This window comes from Salvelinus fontinalis, chromosome 32, assembly GCF_029448725.1.
Source record: "Salvelinus fontinalis isolate EN_2023a chromosome 32, ASM2944872v1, whole genome shotgun sequence".
NCBI classification, from domain to species: domain Eukaryota; kingdom Metazoa; phylum Chordata; class Actinopteri; order Salmoniformes; family Salmonidae; genus Salvelinus; species Salvelinus fontinalis.
The window spans coordinates 22,326,426-22,351,647 of record NC_074696.1 but is presented as its reverse complement, the minus strand read 5'-3'; the positions used below and the strand labels follow the sequence as shown (position 1 = coordinate 22,351,647).

General features: G+C 45.4%; 1 protein-coding gene across 4 annotated transcripts in view; it reads right to left on the bottom strand.

Annotated features, from left to right (window-relative positions):
- Positions 1 to 25,222, bottom strand: part of LOC129830925 (adenylate cyclase type 2-like) — an 88,165-nt gene that overhangs the window by 9,558 nt on the left and 53,385 nt on the right. For all 4 annotated transcript variants that reach the window (XM_055893768.1, XM_055893764.1, XM_055893766.1 and 1 more), the window contains 2 exons: positions 14,477 to 14,661; positions 3,989 to 4,073 (listed from right to left, as the gene is read on the bottom strand). In XM_055893768.1, the coding sequence (XP_055749743.1) occupies positions 3,989 to 4,073; positions 14,477 to 14,661 (270 nt within the window). The remainder of the gene's footprint in view (positions 1 to 3,988; positions 4,074 to 14,476; positions 14,662 to 25,222) is intronic.

Here is a 25,222-nt window from a genome sequence, read left to right as displayed (position 1 = left end):
CACACTTTTGAGTGTTCAATTAATACTGTTCTTAGTGCTGATGATGTTACACTTTGTCAGTGTTAGGGAATTAACACTTTGAGTGTTATGCAATAGTACCTCATATATTATTTTAACACCAGGAAGTACATGTAGTTTACACCAATGGTGTTATGCAATAACACCTTATTAAGTATTTTTAACACTAGGAAGTGTTTTAACACTAGTGTACAAAACATTAGGAACACCTTCCTAATATTGAGTTGCACCCTCTTTTGCCCTTAGAACAGCCTCAATTCGTCAGGGCATTGACTCTACAAGGTGTCGAAAGCTGGCCCGTGTTGACTCCAATGCTTCCCACAGTTGTGTCAAGTTGGCTGGATGTCCTTTTGGTGGTGGACCATTTTTGATACACACGGGAAACTGTTGAATGTGAAAAACTCAGCAGCGTTGCAGTTTTTGACACACTCAAACAGGTGAGCCTGGCACCTACTACCACACCCCGTTTTAAGGCACTTAAATATTTTGTCTTGGCCATTCAACCTCGGAATGGCACACATACACAATTCATGTCTCAATTGTCTCAAGGCTTAAAAATCCTTCTCTAGAGTCTATTGCTGCACCGGTGCGTCAATCTAAGTAAGATAACACAAAAAAATCCCCATCAAAATCTCTCAGCTAGATATCTGTGGTGGAAAGTGGCCAAGATACAGCGGTGTTTGTCAGACCATGAGACATCCCGAAAGTCGGTCTTCTCACGAAAACATCATACCTGCAAACTAATATGACCACTCTATGGAAAGATGAGATGCTCATGAACAAGATGGTGGTCTACGGCCCCTACAAGCCCCACGGAACCGTCAATGTGGCAACTTTTGTTTGTAGCATCTGAACTGTTTTGGCCACAAACTAATGTGACCCCACTGTGGATAGGGGTGATTCTCACAAACACGATGATGTTCTCCGTTTTGCTCGATGACTCCCAGCAGTGTCACGGCACTCATCTGAAGATAACTGGTACTGGTTGAAAAAAATTATGGAAGTATGGAGGTAGTTTTAAGAATGAACCTGTCTCATCTCCTTCATCTACACGAATTGAAGTGGATTTAACAAGTGACAATTAAACCTAATTCAGTATTTTTAACAATTTTTTAAAACCATTTTTAACCATTACACATAATACCCCATAATGACAAAGCAAAAACAGTTTTTTAGAAATGTTTTCAAATTGATAAAAAAAATAAAGATATTGAAATATCACATTTCCGTAAGTATTATTTATTCAAAACTTAGTTGAAGCACCTTTGGCAGCGATTACAGTCTTCTTGGGTATGACGCTACAAGCTTGCCACACCTGTATTTGGTGAGTTTCTCCCATTCTTCTCTGCAGATCCTCTCAAGCTCTGTCAGGTTGGATGGGGAATGTTGCTGCACAGCTATTTTCAGGTGTCTTGAGAGATGTTCGATCGAGTTCAAGTCTGCGCTCTGGCTGGGCCACTCAAGGACATTCAGAGACTGCTGTTTTGTCTTGACTGTGTGCTCTGAAGCAGGTTTTCATCAAGGATCTCTCTGTATTTTGCTCCGTTCATCTTTGCCTCGATCCTGACGAGTCTCCCAGTCCCTGGCGCTGAAAAACATTCCCACAGCATGATGCTGCCAGTGGTGGAAAAAGTACCCAATTGTCATACTTGAGTAAAAGTAAAGATACCTTGATATAAAATGACTCAAGTAAAATTGAAAGTCACCCAGTAAAATTCTACTTGAGTAAAAGTGAAAAGGTATTTGGTGTTAAATATACTTAAGTATCAAAAGTAAAGGTAAAAGTACAAATAGTAAAGAAAATCCCTATATTAAGCAAACCAAACGGCACACTTTTCTTGTTTTTTTAATTTACAGATAGCTTGGGGCACACTCCAACACTCAGACATCATTTACAAACAAAGCATTTGTGTTTAGTGAGTCCGCCAGATCAGAGGCAGTACGGATGACCAGGGATGTTGTCTTGATAAGTGTGTGAATTGAACCATTTTCTGTCTTGCTATGCATTCAAAATGTAACAAGTACTTTTGGGTGTCAGGGGAAACGTATGGAGTAAAAAGTACATTATTTTCTTTAGGAATGTAGTGAAGTACAGACACCCCAAAAAATACTTAAGTAGTAGTTTAAAGTATTTTTATTTAAGTACTTTACACCCCTGGATGCTGCCACCACCATGCTTCACCGTAGGGATGGTGCCAGGTTTCCTCCAGACATGACGCTTGGCATTCAGGCCAAAGAGTTCAATCTTGGTTTCATCAGACCAGAGAATCTTGTTTCTCATGGTCGGAGAGTCTTTATGTGCCTTTTGGCAAACCCCAAGCAGCTGTCATGTGCCTTTTACTGAGGAGTGGCTTCCGTCTGGCCACTTTACCATAAAGGCCGGAATGGTGGAGTGCTGCAGAGATGATTGTCCTTCTGGAAGGTTCTCCCGTCTCCACAGTTAACTTTAGAGCTCTGTCAGAGTGACCATTTGGTTCTTGGTCACCTCCCTGACCAAGGCCCTTCTCCTCTTATTGCTCAGTTTGGCCGAGCGGCCAGCTCTAGGAAGAGTCTTGGTGGTTTGAAATTTCTTCCATTTAAGAACAATGGAGGCCACTGTGTTCTTGGAGACCTTCAATGCTGCAGACATTTTTGGGTACCCTTCCCCAGATCTGTGGCTCGACACAATCCTGTTTCGGCGTTCTATGGACAACTCCTTCGACCTCATGGCTTGGTATTTTCTCTGACATGCACTGTCACCCGTGGGACCTTATATAGACAGGTGTGTGCCTTTCCAAATGACGTCCAATCAATTGTAGAATCAAGTTGTAGAAACATCTCAAGGAAGATCAATGGAAACAGGATGCACCTGAGCACAATTTCGAGTGTCATAGAAAAGGGTCTAAATACTTATGGTAAATGAGGTATTTCTATACACTTGTTTATGCTGCAACTCCTCAATGGACTCAGGAGAGGCAAAGGTCAAGACATGCATCCTCTGAAACATGTCCCAACTGGCCACCTACTTCTTAACACACTGCTCGCTCAACCCAGAAGTCAGCCGCACTAATGTGTCGGAGGAAACACTGTTCAACTGACGACTGAAGTCAGCTTGCAGGCGCTCGGCCCACCACAAGGAGTCGCTAGGGCATGATGAGCTAAGGAAAGCCTCCCCTGCCAAACCTTTCTCAAACCCGGACGGTGCCGACCTTTGGGGCTCCCGGTCACAGCCAGCTGTGGGATCGAACCCTAGGATGTAGTGCCTTAGACCGTTGCGCCAATCGGGACCCCTCTCCTGTTTCTGCCTCATGCTTCAGAAACAGAAGATGGCTCAATACAATGCAAATTATATGAAAATGGCTGTATCTTTTCACTTGAATTAACATAACAATAGACCACTTCAACTGGTACAACACCTCCACTGACAGGTGGCCAAAAATAAATAATTGAAATCCACGCCCCAACTAAACCACACCCCATTATAATTTCCCAGTATGCCTTGCCTTTTCGAGTGAATTGTAGATTTATAACGGATTAATGTATTTGTTAGTGACAAAGACATGGTTGTTGAATTTGTTATTTTTACATTTTCAGTCCTGTGGATTTCACCAAGTGAGGTCCTACTGTAGGCTAATGTTATCATTAAAATTATACCATCAGGCCACATCAGGCCTGCAAGTTACATTATGCTGGCTTGAAAAGTTATATGTTATTCCTATTGGCCCACCCAGGCCTACCCATGCCGCAAAGAAGAGACCGTACAACCCCCCCCCCCCTCTCTCTCCCTGTCTTCCGTCTGTGTGGACTACTGAATTCTATTTTCACTTGCCACCACTGAAGCAGGCAGAAGAAGTCAGTTGTTACATAGTAGGTACATAGCTATTACATAGTTACTACATGGTTATTACATAGCTATTACATAGTTACTACATGGTTATTCCATAGCTATTACATAGTTACTACATGGTTATTCCATAGCTATAACAGGTACCTGTCGTGCTAACACCAGTAGAGTGATGAAGAAGATGAAGAGAGAAACAGAACCCATCGTCTTCAGATCCTTTAGAATGCCTGGCCTGAGAAGAGAGGGATGAGTAGAGCGAGAAAGAGAGAGAGAGAAAGAGAAGAAAGAACAACAACAAAATAATTAGTCTGTCACCCGCTGAAAGCTCAACTTTCTATAGATGTAATAACTTGATCGGTCTCAGGAGTGAATCTCCTCCTCTGTTCTTTCTCCCCCCCTCTCCCTCTCTTTCTCTCCCTCTTTCTTTAACTGTCACTCATATCAGCAAAATCAATTCCACTCTATCAACACAAAAACCCAATATCATAGAACGTCAGTCATGATCGCAGCAACAATTACCCCGGCAATAAAGTTATATTCCATAGCGACAACTTTTGATTGACAGTTGAGAGGAATATTGCTTCGACAGACATTCCCTAATAAGTTCTTGCCTATTATTACACAGATCACAGAGAGGGAAGGAACAGTGTTAAAGAGATTCTCCAGTACTTTTGTATACTTTTAGACAGAAAGTAGCGCTCACAATTGCACACTATGTCACATGTGTGCAGATATGTGCACCACATCATTGCTCTCTTTCTCACTCTGCTGTGTGTGCATGATAGCCTCTTACTAGCTGTCACTCATATGGCAAGGGGCTGAAGCTCATTGGTTGAACTCAAATTGCTAGGGGGCTGACTGGTATTGGGGGAAAATTGTGCAGCACAGCTTCCAGAAAAAAAGTTTCTTTCAAACTAGGGATTTCATGGCTAATTGAGGTAAGACAGTAATTCTGCTCATAAATGATGCATGTAAATACTACGCATTGACACATCCAGCCAAAAGCGGGAGGTTTAAAAAATGTATGTGTGCGCACAGCAAAATCAATGGTGTACATTTAACTCAGAAAGTGTAAAATGTACACTATTTTCAGTGAAGTAGTATATACAGTCCCACTGAGCTGGTGTTAAAATAACATATTTGAAAGTGTTAAAGATTTAACTCTATTGCAGTGTTCCCCTTTTAAATGAACTTGATTGTGATGTTTGCATAACTCTTCTGTAGAGTGATACACAACACCTAGAGTGTAAAACGTAACACTTGATTTAGAGTAAACTGGACTCACTTTGGTTAGTGCGGATGCTGTTTCCCAGTGAAGGAAATTAACACCTGTAATGTTATAGGAATTTTTGTGTGTTGTTTTAACACTGTATGGTGTAAAGTCTAATATGCGTACTTCCCAGGGTGCCTTTTATTCAGAGTGAATTGCTGAGTTACCACCCATGACTGTATTTGTTAGTGACGGAGACTTTCGTTTTAAAGGCCTGTGGCTTTCACCAAGTAGGTACCTAGAGGAATGCCATAATTAAAATGTAACTATATGACAATACATATATCATAAGGCCTTACTTTGATGGCCTAGTTTTACCCTAACACAGTGGTGTTAGGAAACTCCTGGTTTACAGGCCACATCAGGCCTGCAACTCATATTATGCTCGCTTTCAAAGGGATGTGTAATTACTATTGGAATCCAGCCCGAGTTAGGATATCCAACAGATGGAACGACTGTCAGGGTTAGGAAAGTTGTTAAAGACACCTAAACCCTTCAAGAGGTTAAACTGGAACAACCATTTCAGCTATGGATGCAATGTTATTGGTGTGCACATGTGTGCTAATTTCGTCAACTAAAATAGTGATATTTTCAGTGGCAATTGAGGAGACGATAACTGACTAAATTGTCACGATTGTCGTCGGGAGAAAGGTGCAGCGTGGTAAGTGTTCATCTTTTTAATAAAATGACTGAACACTGAACAAAACAAAAACAACAAAGTGACAACCGAAAACAGCTCCGTCAGGTGCAACACACACTAAACAGAAATTAATCACCCACAACCAAAATGGGGAAAACAGGCTACCTAAGTATGGCTCTCAATCAGAGACAACGATACACAGCTGCCCCTGATTGAGAACCATACCAGGCCAAACACATAGAAATGGAAAATATAGAAAAACATAGAATTCACACCCCAACTCACTGTCACGCCCTGGCCTTAGTATTCTTTGTTTTCTTTATTATTTTAGTTAGGTCAGGATGTGACATGGGGAATGTTTGTGTTTTGTTGGTTTTGGGTGTTTTTATGGTAAAGGGGTTGTTGGATATAGTATATGGGTTTGTGTTGAGTACATGTGTCTAGTGTTGTCTATGTATGTTTAGTTGTCTAGGAGAGTCTATGGTTACCTGAATGAGTTCCCAATTAGAGACAGCTGATTTCGGTTGTCTCTGATTGGGAGCCCTATTTAGGGTAGCCATAGGCTTTCATTGGTTGTGAGTAGTTGTCTATGTCAGAACGTTTGTAGCCTGTGTGTGTGCACGACGTTTATTAGCTTCACGATCGTTTGTTGTTTTGTTAGTTTGTATTAAGTGTTTCGTGTTTATTTTTCGTCATCTTTAAAATAAAAGAAGATGGCTTATTTTCCAAATGCTGCGTTTTGGTCCGTCAATCCGCCACACGATCGTGACAGAACTACTCACCATTACAGGACCAAGCGGCATGGAAAGCGGCAACAGGACCCACCTACACAGGATTCGTGGACATGGGAGGAGATACTGGATGGTAAGGGGCCGTGGGCACAACCGGGAGAATATCGCCTTCCTCGTGAAGAGCTGGAGGCAGCTAAAGCCGAGAGGAGGCGATATGAGGAGGCAGCACGGAGACAAGGCTGGAAGCCCGTGAGTACAAACCAAAAATTTCTTGGGGGGGGCCTTAAAGGGAGTGTGGCGAAGTCAGGTAGGAAACCTGCGCCTACTCCCTGTACTTACCGTGGAGAGCGAGAGTACGGGCAGACACCGTGTTACGCAGTAGAGCGCACGGTGTCTCCTGTACGCGTGCATAGCCCGGTTCGGTACATTTCAGCTCCACGTATCGGCCGGGCTAGACTGAGCGTTGAGCCGTATGTCATGAAGCCGGCCCAACGCATCTGTTCACCAGTGCGTCTCCTCGGGCCGGCGTACATGGCACCAGCCTTACGCATGGTGTCCCCGGTTCGCCTACATAGGCCGGTGCGGGTTATTCCACCTCCCCGCACTGGTCAGGCGACGGGGAGCATACAACCAGGTAAGGTTGGGCAGGCTCGGCGCTCAAGGGAGCCAGTACGCCTGCACGGTCCGGTATTTCCGGCGCCACCTCCCCGCCCCAACCCAGTACCACCAGTGCCTCCTCCACGCACTAGCTATATGGTGCGTGTCTCCAGCCCTTTACCACCAGTGTCTAAACCACGCACCAAGCCTCCTGTGTGTCCCCAGAGTCCTGTGCGTCCTGTTGCTGCTCCCCGCACTAGCCTTGAGATGCGTGTCCCCAGCCCGGTGCCACCAGTCCCGGCACCACGCACCAGGCCTACAGTGCGCCTCAGCCGGCAGGAGTCTGCCGTCTGCACAGCGATGACTGAACTGCCCGTCTGCCAAGCGCCATCTGAGCCATCCGTCTCCCCAGCGCCATCTGAGCCATCCGTCTCCCCAGCGCCATCTGAGCCATCCGTCTCCCCAGCGCCATCTGAGCCATCCGTCTGCAATGAGCCTGCAAAGCCGCCCGTCTGCCATGAGCCTGCAAAGCCGCCCGTCTGCCATGAGCCTACTGAGCCGTCCGCCAGACAGGAGCCGCTAGAGCCGCCAGCCAGACAGGAGCCGCTAGAGCCGCCAGCCAGACAGGATCTGCCAGAGCCGCCAACCAGACAGGATCTGCCAGAGCCGCCAACCAGACAGGATCTGCCAGAGCCGCCAACCAGACAGGATCTGCCAGAGCCGCCAACCAGACAGGATCTGCCAGAGCCGCCAACCAGACAGGATCTGCCAGAGCCGCCAATCAGACAGGATCTGCCAGATCAGTCAGCCAGCCATGAGCAGCCAGATCCGTCAGCCAGCCATGAGCAGCCAGATCCGTCAGCTAGCCATGAGCAGCCAGATCCGTCAGCTAGCCATGAGCAGCCAGATCCGTCAGCTAGCCATGAGCAGCCAGATCCGTCAGCTAGCCATGAGCAGCCAGATCCGTCAGCTAGCCATGAGCAGCCAGATCCGTCAGCTAGCCATGAGCAGCCAGATCCGTCAGCTAGCCATGAGCAGCCAGATCCGTCAGCTAGCCATGAGCAGCCAGATCCGTCAGCTAGCCATGAGCAGCCAGATCCGTCAGCCAGCCATGAGCAGCCAGATCCGTCAGCCAGCCATGAGCAGCCAGATCCGTCAGCCAGCCATGAGCAGCCAGATCCGTCAGCCAGCCATGAGCAGCCAGATCCGTTAGCCAGCCATGAGCAGCCAGATCCGTTAGCCAGCCATGAGCAGCCAGATCTGTCAGCCAGCCATGGGCCGTCCCTCAGTCCGGAGCTGCAGTCCCTCAGTCCGGAGCTGCCATTCCTCAGTCCGGAGCTGCCATTCCTCAGTCCGGAGCTGCCATTCCTCAGTCCGGAGCTGCCCCTTATCCTGGTGCTGCCCCTTACCCTGGTGCTGCCCCTTACCCTGGTACTGCCCCTTACCCTGGTACTGCCCCTGACCCTGGTACTGCCCCTGACCCTGGTACTGCCCCTTACCCTGGTACTGCCCCTTACCCTGGTACTGCCCCTTAGTCCGAAGCTGCCCCCTAGTCCGGAACTGCCCCTTAATGCAATGGGGTTAATGTGGAGGGGGGTCATTTGGAGGAAGCCTAGGAGGTGGTTAGGGACTGTGGTGACGTGGGGACCACAACCAGAGCCGGAGCCGCCACCGTGGATGGAAGCCCACCCAGACCCTCCCCTAGACTGTGTAATGGTGCGCCCGGAGTTCGCACCTTAAGGGGGGGGTTATGTCACGCCCTGGCCTTAGTATTCTTTGTTTTCTTTATTATTTTAGTTAGGTCAGGGTGTGACATGGGGAATGTTTGTGTTTTGTTGGTTTTGGGTGTTTTTATGGTAAAGGGGTTGTTGGGTATAGTATATGGGTTTGTGTTGAGTACATGTGTCTAGTGTTGTCTATGTATGTTTAGTTGTCTAGGAGAGTCTATGGTTACCTGAATGAGTTCCCAATTAGAGACAGCTGATTTCGGTTGTCTCTGATTGGGAGCCTTATTTAGGGTAGCCATAGGCTTTCATTGGTTGTGAGTAGTTGTCTATGTCAGAACGTTTGTAGCCTGTGTGTGTGCACGACGTTTATTAGCTTCACGATCGTTTGTTGTTTTGTTAGTTTGTATTAAGTGTTTCGTGTTTATTTTTCGTCATCTTTAAAATAAAAGAAGATGGCTTATTTTCCAAATGCTGCGTTTTGGTCCGTCAATCCGCCACACGATCGTGACACTCACGCCCTGACCAAACCAAAATAAAGACATAAAAAAGGAACTAAGGTCAGAACGTGACATAAATAGACCCAGAAAAAAACTATAACAACATTATTATTATTATTATTATTTTATTTTTATTTTTTTGACGAAAACGAGACGAGACTAAATTATCTCTGTGACTAAAATCTGAGTAGTAAGTGGACTGGACAGTTTGTGGAGAGATTGAGATATTTTCAGTGTTATTTGCAATTTGGCGGTGTGGTGCCACAACAGCGGCAACAAATCATTGATGGAAATAAGGCATCCTCTCCATGGCTACTCTCCCGGAAGAAAAAGGGGAGATGGGGCCTCCTGAGTGGCACAGCGGTCTAAGGCACTGCATCACAGTGCTAGAGGCGTCACTACAGACCTGGGTTCAATCCTAGGCTGTATCACAACCGGCCGTGATCGGGAGTCCTATAGAGCGGCACACAATTGGCCCAGCATCGTCCGGGTTAGGGGATGGTTGGCCCGGGGGGCTTTACTTGGCTCATCACGCTCTAGCGACTCCTTTGTGTCGGGCAGGCGCCTGCAGGCTGACCTCGGTCGTCAGTTGAACTGTATATCTTCTGACACATTGCTGCAGCTGGCTTCCGGGTTAAGTGTGCGGGTGTTAAGAAGCGCATTTTTTTCGGGTCTTGTTTCGGTGAACGTTTGACTGGACCTTCGCCTCCCGAGCCCGTTGGGGAGTTACAGCGATGAAACAAGATCGAAATTGGGGAGAGAAATAGGGATATAATACAAAACAGGGCCAATGTTTTGACCCATTTTATTGTGTAGATTCAAAAAAGACCAAATGCAACATTTCCACAGAAGAAGACAGTGTTTACACCCACAAGTTGATGGGGAAAAATACCTCTGACCTCAAGAGACATCATCTTTCTGTGGTATATAAATGATCAGAAATCTGCCTGTGACCTTTTCCTCTATGCAGATGATTCTGCTCTGTTGGTTTCCCACAAAAACTAAATGTGGTTGAGAAAGCCCTCAGTGATGAACTTCTGAATGTCAGTAAATGACCATCTTGTTCAGGTCCAAAGTGAAACAGGAAATCCCCTGATTTTAAGGTGGTAGTAGGTGACATAGTAGTCACAGCATAAGACTCTGTTAATTATCTTGGTTACGTGTGCTAGATAACCACCTGACAGGTGAGAGCATGGGGAAAAAAAGCAAAGTAAAGCATAAAATTTGGTTTCTGTCAAGAACCTCCAAATATCTGGATAAGAATGCAATGGGGGTCATTGGCTGGGGCTCTTGTTCAGCACCACTTTGACAATGTGTGCTCTTCCTGGTACAATAGACATCTCAGAACAAATTAGTCAGGATTATTCTTAAACTTCCAGCAATTACACATCTTGACCATTCCCCCTTTGAAAGCCTTAGATGGCTCAAAGTCGAGGAGAGAGTCTTCACGTCAACAGTGAAGAGGCGACTCCAGGATGCTGGCCAATAAAAAGAAAGATGGGCAAAAGAACACAGACACTGGACAGAGGAACTCTGCCTAGAAGGCCAGCATCCCAGAGTCGACTCTTCACTGTTGACATTGAGACTGGTGTTTGCTGGTACTATTTAATGACGCTGCCAGTTGAGGACTTGTGAAGCGTCTGTTTCTCAAAGAGGTGTCTGTTTCTCAAACTAGACACTCTAATGTATTTGTCCTCTTGCTCAGTTGTGCACAGGGGCCTCCCACTCCTCTTTCTATTCTGGTTAGAGGCAGTTTGCGCTCTTCTCTGAAGGGAGTAGTACAAAGCGTTGTACGAGATCTTCAGTTTCTTGCCAATTTCTCATGTGGAATAGCCTTCATTTCTCAGAACAAAAATAGACTGACGAGTTTCCGAAGAAAGTTCTGTTTCTGGACATTTTGAGCCTGTAATCGAACCCAGAAATGCTGATGCTCCAGATACTCAACTAGTCTAAAGAAGGACAGTTGTATTGCTTCTTTAATCAGAACAACTGTGATAACATATTTGCAAAAGGGTTTTCTAATGATCAATTAGCCTTTTTAAAATGATAAACTTGGATTAGCTAACACAATGTGCCATTGGAACACAGGAGTGATGGTTGCTGATAATGGGCCTCTGTACGCCTATGTGGATATTCCATAAAAAATCTGCCGTTTCCAGCTAGAATAGTCATTTACAACATGAACAATGTCTACACTGTATTTCTGATCAATTTGATGTTATTTTAATGGACAAAAAATTTGCTTTTCTTTCAAAAACCAGGACATTTCTAAGTGACCCCAAACTTGAACGGTAGTGTATATAACTACTTTAACTTGGTACAGGATAACCACAACTATTCCACTAAAAGAGAAACTGACGCTGTTCCTTTTAGATTTAGAAGTGGTATGGGGAAAGAAACTTTTTTATACGATTCTTCCGAAGAATTTGAAATGTACAACCTCTAAAAGTAGTTTAAAGTTCTCACTGAAAAAACGGCTAAATAGTGGCATGTCTCCAAAGTGAGTCGTAAGACTCTAGTAGAAGGGTGAGAAGAAAATTCCCGGGATAGCATATGGTCTGCCTTTTGGTGCCTATTGTGATTGTCTTATATATATTATGGATTCATTGTTTTATATGTTCAGGATTGATTTATATATTAGGGGTATGTGAGACAAGGGAGATGTACCTGTCCAATGTTGTTTATCAGGAAATGGAATTGTACTAATTAGCTAATTTATTGAAACAAACAACAATTTTGTCTGTCATTGTCTGTTGCCAATACAATACCTTGTTGCATCCTCCCTTCCATCTTCAAAAGGACCACAATGGAAATAAGCTGTTAAGCTTTATTGTGTTATTGTAATGGTCGTCTTGTGGTGAATGAGCGGACCAAGGCGCAGCGGGTGATGAATACATAATGAATTTAATAAAGAAAAGAATAACGAAGACGAAAATATACTTGAGCAAACTACAAAACAATAAACAAAGTCAACAGACCTGAACAAACGAACTTACATAATAACATGAAGAACGCACGAACAGGAACAGACTACATACACGAACGAAAACGAAACAGTCCCGTGTGGTGCGACATACACAGACACGGAAGACAATCACCCACAAACAAACAGTGAGAACAGCCTACCTAAATATGGTTCTCAATCAGAGGAAACGTCAAACACCTGCCTCTAATTGAGAACCATATCAGGCAACACATTAAACCCAACATAGAAACACATAACATAGAATGCCCACCCCAACTCACGCCCTGACCAACTAAACACATACAAAAACAATGGAAAACAGGTCAGGAACGTGACAGTTATCCTTGATGATTTTCTTAAATAGTATGCTGGAGCGCCCTTATTTATGCATTTTAAAAATGGTCTAATAAATCAAGCAATCAAGCAATCAATCGCAATATATATGCTCAGCTAGGCTAATAACAGATTGAAAATGCTAGCTAGTAGTTTGCTGCAACCTATCAGACCACTACTTAAGACACAACTTTGATAAAAAATATAACTACAGTATTTCAAGGGGAAGGGCTCCAGATTGCAATTATCTAGTAGTATTTTGCAAACCTTTCATATGGCTGTGCAGGTAAAATTTCTAATTGCACGCTCAAAAGTTTCTAAACATCCTATTTTTTGGGCTGCTAAAACCATGATTTGGTCAAACAGTAAAGTGCATTATCCTCATGATTCCTGTAATGAAAGTGTCTGCCCAGCCCCTGGGCCTGTTCCACAGGGACCTGCTGCTGTTGAGCGAGCCACTTGATGTGCTCTTTGGGAGAGAGAAAAAATGCATAACATTTCAAAATCCAATTACGGGAAATACATAGCTTTGGGAGAAGCTACTTTTGTTCTCAGCTTTCTGTGGGTATACTTTTTATTTGTCATCCTTAATATTGAGGTCAACAGCAATTATTTTACAACCAAGATATTTGATATGGCTATAAGCATATCAAAGCACGCGAAATGCGCAATTACCCATCGGCCATTGCGAGTGCACAGGGTAGTAGGGCTACAACTGAAAAGCTTTTTAGGGCATTACTTTTAATGTTAATTAATACATGACTACTAGCAGTGGGTATTATAGTTAGTGTTAGCGATCCAGCTAATGTGTTTTGAGTTTTCACTTCCTCATGTGGTGTATAAGCCCAAAATTAGAGCACATAAAGATGTAGTCAAAACCATCTCTATTGAACAAAACATTTCAGGAAATCCTAGAGCCCTATTTTATCAAAACATTTCAGGAAATTCTAGAGCCCTATTTTAACAAAACATTTCAGGAAATTCTAGAGCCCTATTTTAACAGTAAAATATAAAACCAATAGCCTATTGTCAACTCACAATTCATGACAATCACTGGATTAGGTTGCACATCAACATATATTGAATCATGCATTCCTGCTTGGACATGTTTGATGAAAAGAGTATTTATTGAACAGCCTACCATCTCAGTGTTCTATTACACAGTCTGAAGCACAGTTAATGACTTTATAAGGTGAATTATAACACCGCAGATAAAAATAGTTGACAACAAATCCGGTGCTGGAGCCACTGAAACAGTTGGTGGCACTAGACCTCATGTTAGACAGAAGTTTTTGATCTGCTGCAGAGTATTATGTTCTTCTGTCAATTTGGCCGTTGGGAAGAAAATAATGCGATAGGATTTTATGCAGAAAAATATGTTGACAGTACAAGGCTATGTATGTTTGTACACATAGAAGTCAGTGATTTATGTTTAGTATAGGTTAATGAGGCAATACAAATGTGATGTGATTAAAATATGACTACTGGCCCACTGTTTTCGTCATTTTGACAATAACTAGACTAAATCATTATTCAAATTATATTTTTGTCGAAATGACGAAGACTAGACTATTTAAATCTAAAAAAGAGTGTCAAAATTAACACTGGTGTGCTTGCCCATCTCTCTACCCTACACACTTCCACAGTCATTCCCTAAAGGCTGTGTATCTCTGGCTTCTGCCCTATGTTTAACACCAGGGTTTTCATAAAAGGAACGCTGTCTCTCTAACCTGTTCTCTCTCCGTGTGTGTGTGTGTATGTATGTGTGTGTGTGTGTGTGTGTGTGTGTGTGTGTGTGTGTGTGTGTGTGTGTGTGTGTGTGTGTGTGTGTGTGTGTGTGTGTGTGTGTGTGTGTGTGTTTGTGTGTGTGTGTACCTGTCCAGTGTCTGTGTGCTGTAGAGTGCAGTACTGTATCCGTCCAGCAGGGGGGCATGTGTCTGGAGGATGATGATGTTGTAGATCACCATGGCAACTAACATTACAACCATCTTCAGCTCATAGTTGATCCTCAGGAACACAGAACACGACACCAGACCCAGGATACAACAGTAGATAAAATACTACAGAGAGAGACAGACAGAGAGAGAGAGAGGATGTGGGAGGGAGGAGAGAGAAGAGAGAAGAGAGGGACAGAGAGAAGAGAGGGAGAAAGAGGAGGGAGAAAGAAGGATAAGGTAAGTTGATAAAAAATCTCAGAGAGATGTTATATTTCATCTTTTGAGATGATATAGAAAGATGGAGAGAGTCAAACTGCAGACTATACTCCACTTAATGAATAGCAAGCCATAACAACATTTCCTCACAAAAATGTCCAGTCAACATCTTTCCCTCAAAACTATAATGGACATCGTATATCGTGTCCTATAAAAAGGGAATATTGCTCTTTATGTGCTCAGTATCACGTCACTGAATGGTCTTTGGCTAGGGAGTATTATGGTCCGTTAGGGGAGAGCTGGGCCAACACAGGGCAATGGGAGAGTAAGTAGGTAGGTAGGTAGGTAGGTAGGTAGGTAGGTAGGTAGGTAGGTAGGTAGGTACAGTGGGACAAAAAAGTATTTAGTCAGCCACCAATTGTGCAAGTTCTCCCACTTCAAAAGATAAGTTCTCCCACTTCAAAAGACGAGAGAGGCCTGTAATTTTCATCATAGGTACACTTCAACTATGACAGACAAAATTAGAGAAAAAAAATCCAGAAAATCACATTGTAGGATTTTTAATGAATTTATTTGCAAATGATGGTGGAAAATAAGTATTTGGTCACCTACAAACAAGCAAGATTTCTGGCTCTTACAGACCTGTAACTTCTTCTTTAAGAGGCTCCTCTGTCCTCCACTCGTTACCTGTATTAATGGCACCTGTTTGAACTTGTTATCAGTATAATAAGCCACCCGGCCACCCGGCATCGCAGTGCTAGCTGCGCCACCAGAGTCTCTGGGTTCGCGCCCAGGCTGGGCTGGGTTCGCGCTCAGGCTCTGTCGCAGCCGGCCGCAACCGGGAGGTCCGTGGGGCGACGCACAATTGGCATAGCGTCGTCCGGGTTAGGGAGGGTTTGGCCGGTAGGGATATCCTTGTCTCAGTATGTAAAATGTAATAAAAATGTATGCACTCTACTGTAAGTCGCTCTGGATAAGAGCGTCTGCTAAATGACTAAAATGTAAAAATTTATAAAACACACCTTTCCACAACCTCAAACAGTCACACTCCAAACTCCACTATGGCCAAGACCAAAGAGCTGTCAAAGGACACCAGAAACAAAATTGTAGACCTGCACCAGGCTGGGAAGACTGAATCTGCAATAGGTAAGCAGCTTGGTTAGAAGAAATCAACTGTGGGAGCAATTATTAGGAAATGAAAGACATACAAGACCACTGATAATCTCCCTCGATCTGGGGCTCCACGCAAGATCTCACTCCGTGGGCTCAAAATGATCACAAGAACGGTGAGCAAAAATCCCAGAACCACACGGGGGGACCTAGTGAATGACCTGCAGAGAGCTGGGACCAAAGTAACAAAGCCTACCATCAGTAACACACTACGCCGCCAGGGACTCAAATCCTGCAGTGCCAGACGTGTCCCCCTGCTTAAGCCAGTACATGTCCAGGCCCGTCTGAAGTTTGCTAGGGGAGCATTTGGATGATCCAGAAGAAGATTGGGAGAATGTCATATGGTCAGATGAAACCAGAATATAACTTTTTGGTAAAAACTCAACTCGTCGTGTTTGGAGGACAAAGAATGCTGAGTTGCATCCAAAGAACACCATACCTACTGTGAAGCATGGGGGTGGAAACATCATGCTTTGCGGCTGTTTTTCTGCAAAGGGACCAGGACGACTGATCCGTGTAAAGGAAAGAATGAATGGGGCCATGTATCGTGAGATTTTGAGTGAAAACCTCCTTCCATCAGCAAGGGCATTGAGGATGAAACGTGGCTGGGTCTTTCAGCATGACAATGATCCCAAACACACCGCCCGGGCAACGAAGGAGTGGCTTCGTAAGAAGCATTTCAAGGTCCTGGAGTGGCCTAGCCAGTCTCCAGATCTCAACCCCATAGAAAATCTTTGGAGGGAGTTGAAAGTCCGTGTTGCCCAGCAACAGCCCCAAAACATCACTGCTCTAGAGGAGATCTGCATGGAGGAATGGGCCAAAATACCAGCAACAGTGTGTGAAAACCTTGTGAAGACTTACAGAAAACGTTTGACCTCTGTCATTGCCAACAAAGGGTATATAACAAAGTATTGAGATAAACTTTTGTTATTGACCAAATACTTATTTTCCACCATAATTTGCAAATAAATTCATTAAAAATCCTACAATGTGATTTTCTGGATTTATTTCTCATTTTGTCTGTCATAGTTGAAGTTGATGAGAATTACAGGCCTCTCTCATCTTTTTAAGTGGGAGAACTTGCACAATTGGTGGCTGACTAAATACTTTTTTGCCCCACTGTAGGTAGGTAGGTAGGTAGGTAGGTAGGTAGGTAGGAAGGAAGGAAGGAAGGAAGGAAGGAAGAGCAATTAAGAGGGAAAGAAAGAAAGAACGGAAGAAAGGAAGACTAACTGAGCCTGTGGAGAGCAGTGAATCAGGACTAGCTATTACTGGCTGACTTATAGAGGCCGCTATGCAGTAGGGTAAACACCATTACATTTAGAAGATAGGAGACATGGGTCCGGGCTATTAGCAAAGAGAGGGGTGTATGTGAAAAGAAAAGAGAGAAAAAATAAAGAAATAGTACTAATGCAGATAATAGAGGGAATTGGCTCCCAGTCAAGACTAATGACAAAGAGAGGTGTGTGTAAATGAAGGCTTAGCCTGAACTAGAAGTGGGGGCCACATTAAATCAGATTGTGGGCTGTGAATGGCTACAGGGTCACATGTATTAGACACGTGAAAAGTACAAAACAACAATTATTCAAAAGAAATGTGTAAAGGCAGTCAATGTTGTTCTCCCCCTTAGACGAGGAGGAGCATGGATAGGACCAAGATGCGGATTGAGGGAAATAAGCCATCTTTTAATAAAAACAGCAAACAAGACACTACAAAACTACAAAACAACAAACGTGACTAACCTTCAACCGTCCATGTGAGGACACAGGAACAAACACCCACAAAACCCCAGTGAAACCCTGGCTGCCTTAGTATGACTCTCAATTAGAGACAAACGATACACACCTGTCTCTAATTGAGAATCATACCAGGCCGAACACAAAAACCAACCTAGAAATACAAAACATAGACTGCCCACCCAAAACACACGCCCTGACCAAAAACACATACAAAAACAACATAAAACAGGTCAGGACCGTTACAGAACCCCCCCCTCAAGGTGCGAACGCCGGGCGCACCAGCACAAAGTCCAGGGGAGGGTCTGGGTGGGCAGTTGACCACGGTGGTGGCTCAGGCTGAGGGCGAGGTCCCCACCCCACCATAATCAATCCCCGCTTCTTTACCCCCCTCCCAATGACCACCCTCCCACTAACACCACCTAAATGAAGGGGCAGCACCGGGATAAGGGGCAGCACCGGGATAAGGGGCGGCACCGGGATAAGGGGCGGCACCGGGACAAGGGGCGGCACCGGGACAAGGGGCGGCACCGGGACAAGGGGCGGCACCGGGACAAGGGGCGGCACCGGGACAAGGGGCGGCACCGGGACAAGGGGCGGCACCGGGACAAGGGGCGGCAGGTCCTGGCTGAGGGACTCCGGCAGGTCCTGGCTGAGGGACTCCGGCAGGTCCTGGCTGAGGGACTCCGGCAGGTCCTGGCTGAGGGACTCCGGCAGGTCCTGGCTGAGGGACTCCGGCAGGTCCTGGCTGAGGGACTCCGGCAGGTCCTGGCTGAGGGACTCCGGCAGGTCCTGGTTTAGGGACTCAGGCAGGTCCTGGTTTAGGGACTCAGGCAGGTCCTGGTTTAGGGACTCAGGCAGGTCCTGGTTTAGGGACTCAGGCAGGTCCTGGTTTAGGGACTCAGGCAGGTCCTGGTTTAGGGACTCAGGCAGGTCCTGGTTTAGGGACTCAGGCAGGTCCTGGTTTAGGGACTCAGGCAGGTCCTGGTTTAGGGACTCAGGCAGGTCCTGGTTTAGGGACTCAGGCAGGTCCTGGTTTAGGGACTCAGGCAGGTCCTGGTTTAGGGACTCCGGCAGGTCCTGGTTTAGGGACTCCGGCAGGTCCTGGCTGGACGGCTCTGGCAGGTCCTGGCTGGACGGCTCTGGCAGGTCCTGGCTGGACGGCTCTGGCAGGTCCTGGCTGGACGGCTCTGGCAGGTCATGGCAGGACGGCTCTGGCAGGTCATGGCAGGACGGCTCTGGCTGGTCATGGCAGGGCGGCTCTGGCTGGTCATGGCAGGACGGCTCTGGCTGGTCATGGCAGGACGGCTCTGGCTGGTCATGGCAGGACGGCTCTGGCTGGTCATGGCAGGACGGCTCTGGCGCTAGGCAGACGGCAGACTCTGGCCGGCTGAGACGCACTATAGGCCTGGTGCGTGGTACCGGAACTGGAGGTACCGGGCTGAGGGCACGCACCTCAGGGCGAGTGCGGGGAACAGGAACTGGGCACACTGGACTCTCGTGGCGCACTCTAGGCCTGGTGCGTGGTACCGGAACTGGAGGTACCGGGCTGGAGACACGCACCATAGGGAGAGTGCGTGGAAAAGGAACAGGGCTCTGGAGATGCACTGGAAGCCTGGTGCGTGGTGTAGGCACTGGTGGTACTGAGTTGGGGTGGGAAGGTGGCGCCGGATATACCGGACCGTGAAGGAGGACACGTGCTCTTGAGCACCGAGCCTCCCCAACCTTACCAGGTTGAATGGTCCCCGTAGCCCTGCCAGTGCGGCGAGGTGGAATAGCCCGCACTGGCCTATGCAGGCGAACCGGGGACACCACCTGTAAGGCTGGTGCCATGTACGCCGGCCCGAGGAGACGTACTGGAGACCAGATACGTTGGGCCGGCTTCATGGCACTCGGCTCGATGCCCAACCTAGCCCTCCCAGTGCGGCAAGGTGGAATAGCCCGCACTGGGCTAAGCACGCTTACTGGGGACACCGTGCGCTTTACAGCATAACACGGTGTCTGACCAGTACGACGCCCTCTTACTCCACGGCAAGCCCGGGGAGTTGGCTCAGGTATCCAACCCGGCTTCGCCACACTCCCCTTTACCCTCCCCCCAAGAAATTCTTGGGTGAGCCTCTCGGGCTTCCAGCCTCTCATACGTGCTGCCTCCTCAATCCACCGCTCCTGGGCTGTGGCTGCCTTCTTCACCTCCCGAGAGCGGCGATTCTCTCCAACCCTTCCCCAGGGTCCTTTTCCGTCCATGATCTCCCAAGACCATTCCTCCTGTGTCCAGTGCCTTAGTTCTTTTTCTCTCTCCTCAATCCGCTTGGTCCTGTTGTGGTGGGTGTTTCTGTAAAGGCAGTCAATGTTGTTCTCCCCCTTAGACGAGGAGGAGCATGGATAGGACCAAGATGCGGATTGAGGGAAATAAGCCATCTTTTAATAAAAACAGCAAACAAGACACTACAAAACTACAAAACAACAAACGTGACTAACCTTCAACCGTCCATGTGAGGACACAGGAACAAACACCCACAAAACCCCAGTGAAACCCTGGCTGCCTTAGTATGACTCTCAATTAGAGACAAACGATACACACCTGTCTCTAATTGAGAATCATACCAGGCCGAACACAAAAACCAACCTAGAAATACAAAACATAGACTGCCCACCCAAAACACACGCCCTGACCAAAAACACATACAAAAACAACATAAAACAGGTCAGGACCGTTACAAAATGGGTCTATAAGAACGTCTATTTAGAAAATAGGGGGATAAGATTGAGGTGTTGGACACTATGGAGGAGGGTAATGATGTGTAAAATATTACTGTTAACTATTGAATAAACTTGTACACAGAACATGAAAAATAAGAAGGAAAACTGTGTCTGAAAGATGGTACAATGGACTGGATCGGTTCATTCATTTGTTTCAGTTGGTTTATGAGTTCCTTGAGGCGTAAAACATCAGTAATAAGCTTCCTGAGCCCTAGTCACCAAGGCTGCTCTCTAGTGCTGATAACAAACACTATGTCAATACTCAATCTCAGGACGACAGAGGTTTTTGTTTCTAACAGACAGAGATCATCTTGCCTCAGACGTAGCTAGGAGCAAGTGAATATGTGTGAAGTGTGTAAAGCAAGGCAGGAAGCCTAGGGCTGTCGTGCGAGTAATTCAAATGCAATTGAGGGGAAAACACAGTTGCTACAGCACACCAGATGCAAGCCAACCTCCCATGAACTTCAACTACTTTGGACTCCTGGGAGGAAGGAGATGAGACAAGGAGAGGAGACTTCAGACTATAGAGATACTATCCAAGTCAACAGCCAGGCCACTTCTAGATCCCTCTGTGTCACAATGACACATTGATAGTAGCATAGTGTCTCTCTGTTCTCTGTCATCTCTTGTAGTCCACTGTGAAAAAAGTCTACAGCCACACACGCACGCACGCACTCACGAACTCACGCGCGCACGCACGCACGCACGCACGCACACACACACACACACACACACTGATTGATTGTGATTGATGTAACACAATGTTTATTGATAGACAATGTTAACAAACATTACTTTTGTGGCCATGGTTAACTCTTGACGCTAGGGGTCAGATTTTTTATATTTTTTAAATAACGTTCCCAAGGTAAACAGACTTTTTCTCAGGTCCAGATCGTAGAATATGCATATAATTGTCACAACTTCCGCTGAAGCCGGCCCTTCTCCTTGTTCGGGTGGTGTTCGGCGGTCGACGTCACCGGCTTTCTAGTCACCATCGATCCATTTTTTAGTTTAGTTTTGTTTTGTCTGTATTATACACACCTGGTTTCAATTCCCCCATCATGTTCCCTATTTAACCATCTGGCTTTCATTTCTGTTTTGTCCGTGATTGTTTGTGCGTTAGTGGTTGTGGTTTGTACGTGTATGTATGTGATTATTTCCATTTGTGGAATTTTTGCCTAATTTTTGAGAAAAACACTGTGGTTTCGCTCAACACCTGTGTCCTGCGCTTGACTCCGAATATTCTCCGCACACAACCCTGACAATAATTTACAAATTGGGATAGAAAACACTCCAAAGTTTCCAAAACTGTCAAAATATTGTCTGTGAGTATAACAAAACTGATTATGCAGGCGAAAACCTGAGAAAATCTAACCCGAAGTGATTATTATTTTTTTTTATCTGTTTCCTGGCCCGTCTTTCTTCCATTTAAAGGGGTATCAACCAGATTCTTTTCCCAATGGCTTCCTCAGGCTGTGACCAGGCTTTAGACATAGTTTCAGGCTTTTATTTTGAAAAATGATCGAGATATTTCAAAACTAGTCAGGTGTCCTCTGATTAGTTCCTGCGTGCGAGAGGGTAGCTCTCTGTTCATTTTCTCTCTTATTGAATAGGTTACGATCCGGTTGAATTATTATCGATTATGTTTGTTAAAAACAACCTGAGGATTGATTATAAAAAAAAAAAAACATTTGACATGTTTCTACGACCACTACGGATACTTTTTGGAATTTTCGTCGAACGGAATGAGTCTTTGGTTTTCTGAACATAACGCGCAACCCAAATGGCGTTTTTTTGTTATAAAAGTAATATTTATCGAACAAAAAGAACATTTTGTTGTGTAACTGGGAGTCTCGTGAGTGCAACCATCCGAAGATTATCAAAGGTAAGCGATTAATTTTATTGCTTTTCTGACTTTCGTGACCAAGCTAACCAAGCTAATATAAGGCTAACTGTTCTAGCATTGATTGATACATTCACAAAAGCTTAGATTGCTTTCGCTGCAAAGCATATTTTCAAAATCTGACATGATAGGTGGATTAACAACAAGCTAAGCTGTGTTTTGGTATATTTCACTTGTGATTGCATGATTATAAATATTTTTTGTAATATTTTTGAATCTGATACGTTTGGGAATTTTCTTCTGCCTTTCAGGACCGGAACGAGGCTGTAGTTTTCTGAACATAACGCGCAACCCAAATGGCGTTTTTTTGTTATAAAAGTAGTATTTATCGAACAAAAATAAAATGTATTGCGTAACTGGGAGTCTCGTGAGTGCAAACATCCGAAGATTATCAAAGGTAAGCGATTAATTTTATTGCTTTTCTGACTTTCGTGACCATGCTAATTTGGGGCTAGCTGTTCTAGCATTGATTGATACACTCACAAAAGCTTAGATTGCTTTCGCTGCAAAGCATATTTTCAAAATCTGACACGATAGGTGGATTAACAACAAGCTAAGCTGTGTTTTGGTATATTTCACTTGTGATTGCATGATTATAAATATTTTGTAATATTTTGCGCCTTGCAATTCAGCGGTTGTTTAGGAAAATGATCCCATAAAAGGGATCCGTAGCGCAGAGAAGTCAAATAAATGTTCTGTTATGAACTAATAACAACAGAAAGCTAGTGACAAACACTATAACTTCATGAAATACAGTACACTACAGAACCATGGAATAAAGCAAGTTTTTCACCTGAAGTATTCAAAATATTTGAAACCCAGGTCTGACTCAAAGTAGATGTCAGTAGCGTAGCCAGACATTTGTTGGTGGGTGGGGCTGTAGAAATGTACCTGGGCCCCAAAAAAACCTGCTAATTTCCTGCAATTCTACACATTTTGCCATGAGGCTGAGAGAAAATGTTGCTGTTTTCAAGCTAATTTCCTGCAAATACACACATTTTGTCATGGGGATGAGAGAGAAATGTACAGTTTTATAGCAAATTAAAGCAAAAATATAGGTGTGTTGACTGTGATAAATGCACTGGATTATGAGCTGTCTTGTTTGCTAAATGAACTAATGAAGTAAGCAGTGTCATGGTGCATATAGAAGCACATCCCACAGGGCACAGACGTCAACTTAACGTCTATTCCACATTGGTTCAGCATCATTTAATTGAACTGACATGGAAACAATGTTGATTCAACCAGTGTGTGCCCAGTGGGATGCTTCAATGCGGTTCTATTCATGGCTTATTGGGAGTGTGGCTTTCAGTTATTTTGGCCATCCATCTTATGAGAGTGAATGCCATTCCAGTTCTTCTGAATACCATTCCAGTTCTTCTGAATGCCGTTCCAGTTCTTCTGAATACCATTCCAGTTCTTCTGAATGCCGTTCTAGTTCTTCTGAATGCCTTTCCAGTTCTTCTGAATGCCGTTCCAGTTCTTCTGAATGCCTTTCCTGTTCTTCTGAATGCCGTTCCAGTGCACCGCTTGCTATGAATTCTATCTGATGGTGTTTGCATGTTTAGGTAAAAAGACAAATAGTGTCCCGTGCATCGACGAAGTTGTCCCCACAGGGACCGCACATACATACACCAACCAGAAGCCACACTGATCATCCACACTGAGCTTTAGGCTATAACTACTGCGTTCAAGGAGCGGGACACTAATCCGGATGCATATAGGAAATCCCGCTCTGTCTGACCTCTGACGAGCCATCAAATAGCAACGCATCAATACAGGACTAAGATCGAATCCTATAACGCCGGCTCTGATGCTCAACGGATGTGGCAGGGCTTGAAAACTATCACAGATTACAAAGGGAAACCCAGCCGTGAGCTGCCCAGTGATGCGAGCCTAATAGACGGGCTTAATGCCTTCTACACTCGCTTCGAGGCAAGCAACACTGAACCAGCTGTTCTGGATGACTGTGTGATCTTGCTCTCCATAGCCAATGTGAGTAAGACCTTTAAACAGGTTAACATTCGCAAGGCTGCGGAGCCAGATGGTAAACCAGGATACGTACTAATAGTATGCACTGACCAGCTGGCAAGTGTCTTCACTGACATTTTCAACCTATTCCCGGTCTGTAATAGCAACTTGTTTCGAGCAGACCACCATAGTCCTACTGCCCAAGAACGCCAAAGTAGCCTGTCTAAATGACTAGCGACCCGTAGTACTCACATCTATAGCCATGAAATGCTTTAAGAGGCTTGTCATGGCTCACATCAACACCATCCTCCCAGACACCATGGAACCACACTTCTCATACTGCCCCAACAGATCCACAGATGATGCAATCTCTATTGCACTGCCCTCACCCACTTGAACAAAAGGAATACCTATATAAGAATTGACTACAGCTGAACATTCAACACCATAGTCCTTCCAAGCTCATCACCAAGCTAAAGACCCTGGGACTGAACACCTCCCTCTGCAACTGGATCCTGGACATCCTGATGAGCCTCCCCCAGGCGGTGATGGTAGGCAACAACCCATCCACCACACTGACCATCAACACACACAGGGGCCCCTCTGGGATGTGTGCTTAGTCCCCTCCTGTACTCCCTGTTCACCCACGACTGCCTCGCCTCCCATGAATCCAACACCATCATCGTTAAGTTTATTGACGACACAACAGTGGTAGGACTGATCACTGATGACGAAGCAGCCAATAGGGAGGAGCCAATAGGAAGCAGTGTGGTGCCAGAACAAAAACCTCTCCCTTAACGTCAGCAAGACAAAGGAGCTGATCGTGGACCACAGGAAACGGAGGGGTGAACACGCCCCCCATGGAGCTGTAGAGGAGCGGGTCGAAGCTCCTCGGTGTCCACATAACTAAGGAATTAACATGGTCCAC